The following is a 14605-nucleotide window of genomic DNA, read 5'->3' as shown; positions in this document are numbered from 1 at the left end:
ACCCTTATAGTGCGACAAGAAAACTCGGACTCAGTTCCTATACTTAGAAAAATAATAATTCCATCAAGTCTTCAAATCTAAAGTTAAAATGCCGTTGCGTCTAAATTCGTTTTTATTCCGTTTGATAATTGGTTTCTACTTTCAAAAGTATTTATAAAAAGTTCATTAATTTGTAAGTTTGATATAAATTGTTTTTATTATTTTTATTTTTTATTTTTTTATTAAGAAATTTGCTGATCGGCTTATTGTAGCCCAGTTTTTGTGAGATTAAGAATATCTCACACACATTCATAATTCAGAAGCCATTTTTGTATTGCATTATTGTAGACAGAACTGACTCATAACTAAGCACACACCTTTATTGCCTATTTTATTATTGTTTACTCTTTTGTACAAACATTAAAATGGTTCTGCTGTGTATCTGGGAATATGCTTTAATCGCTGCTTATTCCGCTCCAGCCTAGGCATTCGCGTTAAGTATGCAATTTCTCTGCAGTTAAGGCTCTCGTGATTTGCTAAAATAAAGCAGAATTTAGATGTATTTAGTCGCTGGTACATATAGTACATATATTAAAATGCTTACCTCGGCAAGCGACATACTGCAAGTCACAACGATTCAGATTCTGCCACTCCCAACGCAGCAGGAGCTTTTCCCGACATTTATCGTTGAACAGGGTCATATTATTTGAGGGATCATTTAGGCGACGAATGCAGACTTCGCAGCGGTCCTTCCACCTCTGGCAAGTCATCCTCTGTCCATTGATGGTTAGACAGCAAATAAAAAGGAATACTCCCAATATGAGCTGTAAACGCATTTTGAATATCGTTTAACAGGCAGCTGGCTCTTTAATTCATATTTATGTCATGACAGCGCTTTGAGACACTTGTGTTCGATATGTAAACAATATTGTTAAAACAATGCAGTGTACGAGTATAACGAATAATAAAAAAAAAGCATTACAAAGGAACATACACATCTGTTTAGCCCTGCATTGAAATTTACAAATTGAAGAACATATAAATTCCGGAATATTTAAACTTGAACTACTTCAAACGTAACTTCCATTATTTGGATACGAATTTAATTTTAGTTCTAGAAGATCATTCTTATATCTTCCTTAATCTGATTTCTGAAAATTCAATATTTTTCTGGACATCATTTACTATAATATTTCCGTATTCTGAATAATGAAAAGGCACCATAGATTGAAAGCGCTTGCTTTTTTCTATTCTTTTACTATAAATGGTAAAAACTAATTTAGAAAATTCTATTAAGCATTCTTTTTTCAAATCCTCATCTCCATTTGGTTAAGTTAGGATCAATATTCTATTAGTAAATATTTCTATGTTTAATGAGTTGCTTTTTTATTCTATTTCTATGTAGAATAGTTTTTTAAGCAACAGCTAAAATCATCATTCCCATTTGGTTAAGTTAGTATCAATATTTTATTAGTAAATAGTTTAATGTTTAATGAAGGTTTTTGTTTTAAAATCATAGGTTTTCAACGTATTTAGATAGCATTTTCTGTTATATTCTATAAATTTTTGTTTATTTTTTCTTAGTTGTTTCTATTTGTTGTCATTTTCTTATTTGGAAGTTATTCCAGTTGCTTGAAAAGTTTTTGAACTTCTAGAATCAACAGCCTTTCAAACTCTTTGACTGGCAACGAACTTGTTTTTCAATTTTCCCTTTACACTCACATTTAACAAGCTGCCACATGATTAGGGTTGCTATTCGTGGCCTCTCCGCATAGCATAGCTGAGAACTGTAACGAGCTGCCAAATTTCACACCAACTTGGAAAAGTCAATGTCTGGCACCTAACTAAAACTTTCAACGCGCATTGCATGACATGTGTCAGAGTGGCAACCAAGAAAAGGCCCCACTTCGCCATCCCCCTACACCGTCCTAATCATCATCATCATCATCATCATCTTAGCATCAGCACTGTCTAATTCACTGAAAATTTTATTATAAACTGACACTTTATTAAAAACGCATTTCAGAGAGTGTCTATCCGAAGGCCTGATTAGGGTATTTGTGCCACGCTTCGCCATCATCGACTGCGCTTATCAAGATGCCTGACACATGTCAGGACTACAGCTTTTGGCTGCCGATTACCGACGCTAGATAAATAAAGAGCAACTATAACAGCTTCCTTTGGCATGTCTAACCATTGACGACGTCATTGTGGCCCGATTTGTTTGTTGTTGGCTCATTTCCTTGCAACGAGCGCCAACATTTTCGGTCGCCGTGCAACGCTTCCTTTTTGTAATTGACTCTCCCTTGCCTCGTCCACGGCTCTAGCGATGCCGCAGGCCGGGGCTCCCCCTCACCTCTCATTATGAAATTTTTTGGCTTGAAGTGTTAGAAATGTGTACTAGAACTTTGTCGTCGTTGGTGCTGTTGTTGTTTGGCACGTGCCTCGTTTCGTTGGGGGGGAAATTGTATGAAATTGATTTTTATTTTAGTCGAGTTTTTGTTTAACGTACCCCCGGGCTTGTGTAATTATTTTTCGGCATATGATTAGATTTGTGAGCAAAGTTTGGCTTTGTTGTAATTAAAAATGATTAGCTCATAAATATTTCCGTTGTCAAGTGAGTTATGACGTCGCTGCCACGTTGAGACCCCGAGGCGGAGTGTGTGTTTACCCAGCACCCATCAGCTGAAGATTTAGGATAACTGGAGGCGAGCTTAGGTCCACAAGCGGCTTTGTTATTAAAGGATTATCGAAATTTAAATTTCTGTGCCATAGTTATTTAAACGAAAAGGGTTGGAATACTGTACTATTCAGTATCAGCTTACTGAGTGTTTTGAAAATATCGAGAATTAAGTCCATGTTTATTGCACTGAATGATATTACATTGTTAATGATATATAAGTGAAAGAAGGTGCAGTATTTCCCTATAAAACTTGGGGCGATCATTCTGCTCATTTAAACATAGCCACTGCAAAACAAAAAATTGTTAGCTCAAAGAATGAAACCATTCTTGGAATGCAATTTTTTGTTTTTTATTTGATTGATTATGGGTGATTTACCATTTTGATAATAAAATTTATATATTTATATACTGATGCACGCGGGCATTTTTGAAATACATATGTACTTTTCAAACTATTTTGTATTTTTTTTTATAAAACTTATTTACAATTTATTAAACTAAATTTCTGGTATTGGTACCACCTTGGCAGATTAAGTTGGTGAAATTTTAAACTATTTAAAATATTAAAATATTAAAATTTAAAGTTTCTCATTCTTGTTTTTAAGGAAGATACGAGTACATATATAAGTTGGTAAGTAATAAACTTATTTTGGATTTATAATTGCGATTTCTTTGTTTTTATGTGTTCTTAGATACTTATGTTTAAACAATTTTGACGCATTCATAAATTCAGCTTAATGGCAATTCCTGTACCTGTCTTTATGTTGAGAAAATTCATATATTTTTAAAAATATTGTCTGTGATAGATCACTAACAGGAAGCTCACTTAAAACTTATTTAAGACTCTGCTTAAGTATATTTATATTTGTTGTTCATTTTCAGCAACATTTTTGTAACATACTTTCAGGCAAAAATATGTAATGAGCTTTCACAGGCGAAGGTACCTTTTCACCAAACTTATAATCCGACCACCGCCCCAAATCCACCCATCCATTAAGCAACCACCCACCCGCATACAGAAGAGCCACCCTCTTTTGCCACCCAGACATCGAACAACGATGGGCACGTTTTGTTGCAATCCCAATGAGGAAATGCTAATCCGCATGTAATATTCGAAAATGATATGAAAATGCCAGGCCAAACAACCACCCACCGAAAAACCCGAGCACCACCACCCAGTCAAACAGTGAAGGCACCCAGCATCCAGAACCCAGCCAGCCAAACGCCAACATTACTCAATGTCAACATAAAAATTGCTTTGGAATTCATGCATTCATTCATTTAATTCCACGGCGACGACGCTGGAGACTCTAAAAACCCACCAACCCACCAGCATGTAAAAAACTAACGCAAATCCCAGTATAGAAATTTTCATTTTGTATTTGGCTGAATTTTAATGCCGTTGCACGGCCCCCGAGCACAGAGACCAGGCGGATGAGTAAAGGGGCAGCGACAAGAGACAGAGAGCTTGGAACGCGCACGCAGAACACGTAAATAGCTGCAGAGTCCTTCTGGTCGTCGTCCTTGCTGTCGTTGTGGCGGGCGCTGATTAAAAGTGGCAACAGTGGCAAGCGGGCTGGAGAGTTTTCGGTCGCTCGGCGGTTTCGTGTTGCAACCTTTTCATTTGCGGTACATGAAGGGTCGCTCGCGTCCTGTACATCCTGCCCGTCTGTAGTCCTGCTCGTCATATGGGGGTGTCATTTGATGCGGCTGCTCCTGCTGCTGTTGCTGCTCCTGCTGCTGTTGCTGCACTTGTTCCTTGGCCCGCGCTTTTGTTCAAAAATTTCGTCACAGACGGTGGCGTGAAATTTCGAAACGAATTTCCTAAACAAAAAACTCGTGGCGAATGTGTTCGGTGTAATTTTTGTAATATTGCAGAATGTGCATGGGCATGAGTGAAGTTTGTTTTTGTTTAAAATTATTAGAATTCAGTTGGTTGTACAAGTATACCCGCGCCACTGCCACAGACGCGGGGTTGGGCGCGTGGCAGCAGCTGGTGCCGCATTGAATGTGACTGGCATTTGGTGGCCGCCGCTGACACTGCCAGCACCACCGCAATGTGGTCGATATGAAAGGACTTTGGCACTCGGCGGGCATTTGTAATACCCGTGCTCGTATGTTTGCAGAGCTATGTGTGTTGGGTTTTAATTTTTGGCAGAGCATTGAAGTGCAAATGTGTAGAGATTTCGCTTTACAGATAATGTGCTTGATGGAAGATTGAAAGTGTGTGGCAGCGGAAGCAGCTGTGTGAGGTCAGCATATTAATTTATTGGGGAGCTAGGTGGCGGAGTATAAGGCCCTTTAAGGACATATTTGTTATTTGACAAGTTTTCACGTTATCTGCTTTTCTTGTAATACTCGTACATATGAGCGGGACTTTCCAAATCAGTAGGACGTGCCTCCATGAGGGGTTCCATCAAGAGCTCGCAATATATATTTCATGACATACATACAGTTTTAGTCGTTGACTAACGTGAGTGGGTGGAAAATTTCTACGAAAAATGTTTATCCACTAAGGAGAACTTTTGTCTAGCACTTCGATTTAATAAAATATTTACTTTTATATAAAGTTTTGTCTCTCGCTACCCAGAGCAACTGTTGACGACACTCGACCGTCAAAAACGGTGCCGTGTTCCACAAACTTTTTGTTTTAAATTATGCCTGAAGCTGAGAAAACTTAATACTTATTTAAACTTGAAAGAAATATTAAAAAGAGCGCATAAATAATGTTTGAATAATTAGAGAAGACGACTCAAAATATGTGGGAAGTTTATGTTGCAGGGCATGTGATTCATCCAATTAAATCGAAAATACGCCTTTTCGGTTTTTAAATATTTGCGGTTTATTCATTGAAGTAGGTAAGAGGAAAGGCATTTTGATTGGAAAGTTTAAATACATCTTCTCCATATCTGGCTATGAATTGAGACACAGCTAGATGGACGATAAAAAAAGGTGCGTCATTGTTACGGAGACGCTATTAGACAAAATTTTAATTTATTTATATATCTTTTTACACTTTTAAATCCTTAATATAATGTATGTGTCATTTATCGACCGCTATACATATTTGTCGATCTAATCAATAAAAGAAAAAGAAAATATTGTAATCTCTCTATGATGCTTAAACAAATAAAAACATTGTGTTAAATTTACTCTTAGGGCGATTTCTAAATATTTTATTTGTAATTGATAAACGTCTCTCTTGCACTTTAGAATTTCACCCATGATTTCCTATTTCTATATTAAATTTTTAAATTTAAATCTACATTATATAATATAATATAAGATAATATTTATATATTTATATACGAGTATATAAGTATCAAACATGTATATAATCCTTTCGGCTCTCCAGGCGGTTAAGTGGACTTGAAATCGGTGCTTTGTGGGGCTACGTGCTCTGCTGACACACCACGAACTTGAAAACAATTAACGTCTGATTTGATATGTGAGCTAATCAAGGTCCAGACAGAATAGGCGGGGTCGACGGCACCAAGGTAGGGGCTGCTATGTAGCTAATATTTGCCAAATGGCTATAAGGGGCAGGTCCATGTCCATGTTCATGTCCATGAACAAAGATGCCGTCGGACCACGACAAGTGTTTTGAATGATAACAATAGGTGTTGCACATGGCGAGAACGAGATACCGTTGCCCCTTGGCTGAGCTCAATAAGCTGACACGATTTATGTGATTACGTAAGCGAGATATGGATACAGGACTGCTTGCAGTACAGAATAGGATGGCATGCCACAGTAGAGCAGCTCATTAAATGTCAATTTTTTAGTGAACAGACTAGGGCGCTGACATCAAACGCGGCCACGGACACCACCAACTGCGCTCGTGTCTCGCCATGGCCATCGCCATCACCATCACCATCGTCATCATCATTTCGTCCTCGTCGCTTTCATTGCCTTCGCACAGTGGTACGGATTTTAGATGCTGCTTAAAGGATAAATTGATATTTCACTTTCTAAGAAGCAAATATAGTTCAAATATTTGGTAAAAAATATCTCATATGTTTTCAACAAAATTTTAATTGCACTGCATGTATAAACAAATTAAATAAAGTTATATTTATTTGTAAGTATTAGTACCATTCCTGCTTAAATTTAATGTAATTGGTTATGAATACTAGCTGTAAAGGTAGGGAAGATTTAAGCAGAAAGTATGATATGCTGACGGACAGGACACACAGCAAAATAGTTCGCCACCATCCTTGCACACGCGAAAAAACTCCTGATGCTCCAAAATACAGTCAATACTTTTAAATGGAAATGGAAATAGTCACTAGTTTTGAGAACAACAATTTTCCTTTAGTATATAGAATCATTTAAACATTTATTATATTGTAAAGGCATAAAATAATTTCATCATAATGAAAGCATAGCATAAATAAACATCCTGAAATTAGGTCGAGAAAGGGGATACAAGTTTTATTTGGTGGTGCTTAGACCTTCTTTAACTTCCCATATTTCTTCTCAGTTAGATAGCAATTCGAACCACTGTAATGTGCTAGTCTGCTTTGTCCTGCATCCTTTGCCCACAACAAGTGCATTACGTGTCAGCGAGCGGTGTCCTTCCATCGCACACACACACACACACACACACACACATACCAATGCATGCACACTCACACGTACACATGCAGTCTCTCACACAATATATATTGTATTTTGAAAAACTAATGTCTGCCCGAAAGCGTAGACGGCAAAACTCTAAGGATACTCGTACAATGCGTTTTAGGATTTGGCTCATCTGTCGCGCCTGAATTATATGGCCATTGTTATTGCTAGTTGGTGCGCTGTGAATTATATCCCTTTCGCATATGTTGTCCTCTCGAATTCTGTACATTTCAAACGTCTGTTGCCTGATTTGTGCCACGCCTTGTCGATCCTTTGTTTCTCGAAGGCGTTTTGCAGTTAAACGCTAGCGCGTTTCTCGAAAGTTTTCTGGGGCGTGTTTTTCATAAATTGCTTTGTATTTTTCTTTGGAATTATTCGGTTTCAAATTTCATAATTATCAAAAAATGTGTTCTTGTCTGTGTGGCGTGTTCGTGTTTTCAACAGTCTGTTGCCTTCCACTTGTGCTGACCACTCGAAAGATACAGAAAATCAATTTATATTGTTTTTGTGGTTTTATGTTGCTGACCAGTCGGTCAATGCTCGTTGGCATTGTTGTTTTCAGAAGTAGTAGTTGCTGTTGTTGTTTATACTTGTATTGTTCCTGTGGCTGGCCTGGACGCTGGCTAACCAAGTGTTGGTTGGGCATATAAATATTTGAGCTTGGCATGTGCAGCTTATGGCTTATAAATGGCAGGCTGCATTCAATTTGGTAAGCAATTTCTGTTGGGGAATCATTTGTAAAAGTTTAAGAGTTCAAATATTGTTTATTGCAGGCAGGAAATATGAGATGATTTTTAGGATACTGACAGTTTCAAGCGGAAACATTAAAGCTTTTGTGTAGCAGCTAGATATGAGAAATATGCTTAATTGCTTCCACTTTAAATTCGAAACAAAGTGCAATGAAAGCAAATAAAATGCTTAAATTCTTGCTAACATATATGTATTATTTGAGAGTGCCACTAAATTGTGTATATAACTACAAAATAATGAACAGAATAGTTAACCAGGAGACTAAGGAGACTAATAAAAATGGTTCCTTAAATTGTACCATTCGCCGAAAATTAATTATGTCAGAAAACGATCAAAATCTAGGTTATAGTTGTACTTAAAGAATATTCTCTGGAAAGCCATTTATCAGATGCAACTCAATTCTGATTGAAACTAAAGTGAATGTGACTCAGAAGCCGTCCACATTGTTGAAGTTGTTTATTCGGATGCGAACTAATAAGATACATTTGTTGGGGACTTAGTATATATGTATATATATATAGGATTGTAGGATTATTAATATTTGGAGAATAATATATATAAAATATGTAAATATATTGCCTGCGAGCGAGAGCCCAAGACTATTTAAGATACTTGTACAATACATTGAGAAAAGCCGGGAAGCTGACTGGAGTTGTAAGCAAGCGAGAAAATATTTTCTTTTAAGCCAATGGTACTGCGTTTTGCTTGTGTAGAATAAGCCATAGAGACATTTGACATTTTTTTTTAAAAGCAGATTTACAAATAAAACTTTTGAAATAAGCCAAAGCAAACTATTAAAAACTACAGTGATTTCTTTTATCGACTTCTTGATAATACAAGTACTTATATGTAAAACAGGGGTGCTTATTGTTTGCTTTTTACATTTAATGACTGTTGAATCTATCAATGAATTTTTAAACTTAATCTGTATAACTAACTTACAGTAGATTATCATTTAAATCGGGTTTGATGAAAGAAACATGATTTGCCTTTCCAGCTTTAAAATTGTGCAGTGTACAACACAGTCGGTTGATCCTTATCTGTTGAAAGCAATAATGGTTTTCAACTTTCCAGCACTGTTCCCATTCAAATGCAAATGATCAAACTAATTTTGTTTTGCAAACATTTACGCCCGGTTGCATTTCTGAAAGCTGTCAGTCGACAAATTGCCTGAGGCGTAATCCAAAACCCTACGCCATCCAAAAACCCCTTCTAGTCAACCCCAATGGTGTGTGGCCGACGCATAGCCAATTGTAAATGTTTCATTAAAATGGGCCACAAAAGCCACTTAGAAATATTAAAATACAGCCAACGACGGCAACTTCAGGGCCACAATGACAGTCACGCTTGCCAATAAATCGCATCAGAAAAGTTTATTCTGGAGGCAGCAAAATTTTTCATTTCATTTGAAATGTGTGTGCGAAATGTAATAAAATCTAATAATTTTTGCCGCACAACTGCATTGGGCAACCACAGCAACGGCTGCTGGCAGCCAGCTAACGGTGGTTGGGTGGCAATGTTGACTGACGGGAGCGGCAACGGCGGCGGCATTCAAACAAAACAGTTACAAACAATTGGCAACACTTGTGCTTCAGTGGCTGCGACAGTCGCTGTGGATGCTGCGCGTGACTCAGAGGGGGGAAGCCCAACGAGCAACCCTCGATTGCACTTGCTCTGGCCTTGTTTGTGTTTGTGTGTTTTGGATGTGGGTGTGTTGGGTGGATGGGTAATTGCAATCAAAACCAAATTATTTTTATGCTACCCAACCACCCCTTCCCCCCCAAAAAAAAAGTGAAGAAACCCCCGTTGTCAGAGCTTGGCTATACTTATGACACATTTGACATTGCATGGCCGAGCTTCTGATATATGAGGCGTAATTAAGCCCCGTCCGCAGATCCGAGAATCAGTTGTGGTTTAGTGCCAAGAAATAGTTCAGGCCTAAATACATAGAAACTTGCGCATGACAGTGGGTGGGTGTGGCAGCAATACGGTTGTGTGTGTGTGTGTGTGTGTCGGCCTCTGCTGATGACGTGTCTTTGATTATGCCCAAATCGTTGGAGCTGACATTGCCGGCCATGTTGGGCCGCACAGATTTCGCACTAGTTTCCAAATTTGTCAGCGACATTCCCACTCCCCTTCGTCCTTGTCGGCTGTTGTCATCGTAGCCACCATAGCCGGCGCATTCTTGTTGTTGTTGTTGTTGCTATTCTCGTTTGTTTTTAATATAAATGCAAATTCCCTTCTGGCATTCTGTGCTACTCACATCTACTACGAGTACACCCCGAAATCTGTCATAATTAATATTTTGGAGCTTTGTCTTCACGCTGCATAGTTGCAGGGCGCATATTAAACAGACATTTCGGGGGCCTGTAGTTCATAAAGTGCGCAGAGACAACGGAATTGTAACTATAATGCGTCCTACTGCCTGTCCTTCCGCCCATCGCCTCTCTCCAGCCCTCTATTTGACTATGTGAGTTGTCCTGCCTACTGGCTGTCGTTGAATGCTATCTAAAGTTGTTGTCAGTTAATTTATTGCTTTGCAATTAGAAGTTGGCAAATAGTTTTGGGAAGTTCAACCATTTGGCCATTTTAACGGGACGTGATGGCAACCGGTTGTCTGGCAGAAGGAACAAATAAAATCAAACTGCTGATATGTAATTGGGGCTTAAAACGTAATCTTTGGACTAAGTGTTGAAGGACAGTGCAAAGCATAATGCTCTCAATATGTATTCATAGAGCTCGTAGACTACGTCATATTTAAAAAAATGAATTAAAAATACAGAGCTAATTGAGGCAGGTAGAATTCGACCTATAAAGAACTTAAATAAAACTTTTTTTGGTATTACAATTGATATTTCTCTTTACATTTCCACCAATGACATGGGATTATTGGCGTGTTCTAAGAAACGGATCCATTTCGACACTTACTCTGAGCAAGGTAGGATAAAATTATATATTTAAAAAATATTTATAAATACGTAAATAATTTGAACAAAGTAGGATGAAATTGGTACAGTTTTGTGAATGCTCTTTTATATTAAAAGATTATTTATTAATAATTAAATACGCTTCTTACAGATTGAGAATGAAAAATATAAAAAGTTTATTCAATACAAAAACACCTATTTAATAATCACATAAAATTAGGCTCTAAATCAAATCATTTTCAAATAAAGAGTAATAATTTAATGACAATTTTATGCAAATAGTTATCCATCTTGTAAGTGCTCTAATCAATTTTAAAAAGTAAGATTCTATGTACAATCACATTTTTAATCAAAATACTATCTAAAATGGTACATTTAAAGACAGTTGAATTTGTTTAAATTTAATAAAATTCAAGTGTTTCAATTTATTCACATTTCTTAATAACATTATGAATTAACAAGTGAGGTAAGGATATCTTAATGTTAACAGTACAGCTTAGCCTTTTCTACTTAATTGAACAAAATGGAGAATTAACAATGGTTAACAACAGTCGACAGAGTAAAGGGGGAAAAATTGAACAAAAAAACCCATACAAATTGAAGTTTGTATCATGTAGAAGATAAACTCCTCCATTAATTATTATTATATTATATTAAAATATGGCCTTAGGCGCCACTTTCTTTAGTGTTTTTTATAAAAACTGTTCACAATTTATATCAAAAACAATTCATAAACACTTGTCTTACATTTCCACGTTAGTTTTGTAATTCCATCAAAGACTGCCTGCTCTTAAGCCAAATGATGATGTGTGTCGGGACTAAGTACATCACCTTCCCATTAAATGGCGCCGACGAAATGCACCTGTGGAATCCATTAAGATTTGCTAACGATCTCGTGAACAGGCCACAAATGAATGAAAATAAAACCACTTTAAATTAAAAGCCAGTTATTTGTCTTCAGCTGCACACATACCGACAAAAAAATTCATTAATTTTGCACATAATTATGTGAAGCAATGCCGTTGCAAATGCAGAGCGAAAAAAAAAAAACACACACACACACACTGCTATGCTTCCTCGGAGTGCCCCGCAAGTTGCAACTGTAAATCAGAGCAATTAAATGCGACTTTTCAGCAAAATGTACCGAAAATTTATGACAACAAACGAGACTAATTACCAGCAGCGGCAAAACAGGAAACTGAAAGTCGGGCAACTGATGACAAGGCAGGCAGGCGGCAGGCAGGCAGCAGGCAGGCGGGTGATACGAGTTCGAGAGGACGGGACAGACGGGACAGACAAGAGGAGACAGAACTACGAGTATGCTACAAATTGTTGGCAATAAAATGCTTTGGTAAAGGCGCGATAGCGAACTAAACGAGCGGCACTAAACATTTATCAAAACTTGTGATACGACTAGGGATAGTGCCTAGTCAAACCAGATTGGTGGTGGGGGGAGCGAGCTGTCTCTGATTCTCATTCTCATAGTATACCTATAGTGTCTGGCTATTTATCGCGCACACATCATCGAAATTTGAGCAACAATACATCATCAAGTCAGACGACTATCGAGAGATGTACTGCCCACTTAACTAAACTGACAGGTCAGCTGCTACAATTTAGTCGATTAACGTCAGACGCTGGCTGGCTAAGGATCACAGGATCACCTTGCGTCTGTTTACTCAAAAAGGGAATACAAGTAAAAATGTTCCTGCAACCTGTCGTCATCAATTTTGTATCCGAAAAGAAGGCGCAAAGCAAAATCCCGAAAATAAGCGGCAGCTGCTAGTTGGCCAGCTAAGTAAGGTTTGGTCAAAAGTCAGACAGACCCACAAAAAAAAAAAAAGGAAAAACAAAAAATCACTAAATGATCGCGGGGCGTATGCCGCACAACTTTCTGTGCCTTCCTGTGGTTTCGCCAGGTAGCCAGACAGCAGCAGCGGCAACAACAGCAGGAGCAGCAGGCATGATCAATGATCCACACAAGGGGCAAATGCAACTTTTGACCGGGTAGTTTGTTTTTGTTCAGTTTATGGCGCAGGTGATTTTTGTGGCCACTCGAATTATGAAATTATGCATTTGATATCGAACAAAAGATTCGATTCATTTCGATGGCTCGTATCTGCTGCAAAGTACCCTCAGAATGAAAGTTTGAATGCTCAGATTTGCTGTTGTCATACGATACGACCAGACAAAGACAAGATCTTTATCAATAAGACTCCAACCATATAATTAAAAATCGTTCATTTGCTGCTCGCATTATCAATTTTTGAAAATCTATTGATTGTGTTTCTTGGAAATCCATTGGCCTCTATGCATCTCGATGGCTGGCTGCCTTGTTAGTTGAACAAGCTGACCGCGAGGTCGTTTAGTTGTAGAATTAATGGTCAGCTCTGCTGCATGGTTCCATCTGTTGCCATAGACCTACTAAACACAAAGGCTGCAGCTTCGATTTAGGTGGCCAGCGGTACACGCGTGTCTGCATTTAATTTAATAATATGGTGTCATGTAGCAGTTGTTAGGATGCGCTAAATGAGCCGGCCTTGGAGGCAGTGCCCTCAGTTACCCAGAGTTCCCCCGAGCCTCACATCTGTTTGAGTTGTGTAACCTAATGCCCAGAAGTAGGGAGGTCAGCGCAAGCTGCTGTCTCTGCCTCAATGAAAATTATGCCGAACTGGTATTCATTTGAGCCTGCGGTTCGGTCAGTTTTATGCTAACGAAACTTGCGCCAATACTCGTAGTCCCTGAAGTAGGTGCTCAGGTCAATGAATAGTACATTCAATGTAAGATGACTGTCTAATGGTTACGATGTTGAATATGAGAGCACCTTTTTAAAGTGCGAAGCCCCTTACACTTATAAGTACTTCTTAAGGACCTTCTCTACGAAAGAAAGCAATGTACACATGTGTTGTTTTGAAAAGTGCAAACAGTTTGCTTTTAGATAAAAATAAATCTATTATTAATGTATATAATTTTAAATTAAATTTTATTGTTCATAAGCTCGAATTTTGATTTGGGATCTTTATGGCCACCGAAAATTCTAGCCAAGTAGTGAGAATATGAAATACAGTCTTTGTTTAGCCTTCAGCAAACTTTTTACCAATAAATATGTTATTTCTTCATATAAATCCTATATTGTCGAAGATGCTCATTTTATTAACCTTTGAAAACTTGAAATAATTGAATAAATGAATTAAAGAAGCCATTATATGGACTCAGAAATTATAAACTTGAATTGATTAATTTATGTTAAACAAGAATCCTCCCATATTTCAGGCCCCAGCAAAAATTTCAAAAAACCAAGTATGCAGTTTCTTGAGAGTATACAAACTAAGTTTGAAATTAATCAGATTAAAATTGTAGATTTTTCAAACAAACGTTGGAGCCTGTTTTCCCCCCTTCGGAGTTCGAATTTTCCAAAAGCTTACGCTATGAATGGATACTTGAGTCCCAATTTCAGCTTCCTAGCTTTTACCGTTTGAGCTGTGCGTTGACCACCAATCAATCAGTCAGTCAGTCAGGACAAACTGTTTTATATATATACATAGAGATATCAGGAAGTAACAGCAATAATTTTAATCGATTAAATAACAGGCCTATTGGGTTTTCAAGAAGTTGGAAAAGGAAATGGAGGATATTTAAACAT

At 37.7% G+C, this 14605-nt stretch overlaps 1 protein-coding gene across 1 annotated transcript in view; it reads right to left on the bottom strand.

Annotated features, from left to right (window-relative positions):
- Positions 1–399: 399 nt before the first annotated feature.
- The window catches only part of LOC115622254 (glycoprotein-N-acetylgalactosamine 3-beta-galactosyltransferase 1-like), a 50594-nt gene continuing 36388 nt past the window's right edge, over positions 400–14605 (bottom strand). Inside the window, exons 4-5 of the mRNA XM_030516153.1 lie at positions 584–803; positions 400–515 (exon numbers count right to left, since the gene is read on the bottom strand). Coding sequence (XP_030372013.1) covers positions 400–515; positions 584–803 — 336 coding nt within the window. The remainder of the gene's footprint in view (positions 516–583; positions 804–14605) is intronic.

The sequence above is a fragment of the Scaptodrosophila lebanonensis genome, unplaced genomic scaffold, assembly GCF_003285725.1.
Source record: "Scaptodrosophila lebanonensis strain 11010-0011.00,11010-0021.00 unplaced genomic scaffold, SlebRS2 tig00000043-arrow-pilon, whole genome shotgun sequence".
Classification (NCBI taxonomy): domain Eukaryota; kingdom Metazoa; phylum Arthropoda; class Insecta; order Diptera; family Drosophilidae; genus Scaptodrosophila; species Scaptodrosophila lebanonensis.
Note: the sequence above shows the minus strand (reverse complement) of the source record. Positions and strands in the feature narration are given on the sequence as shown.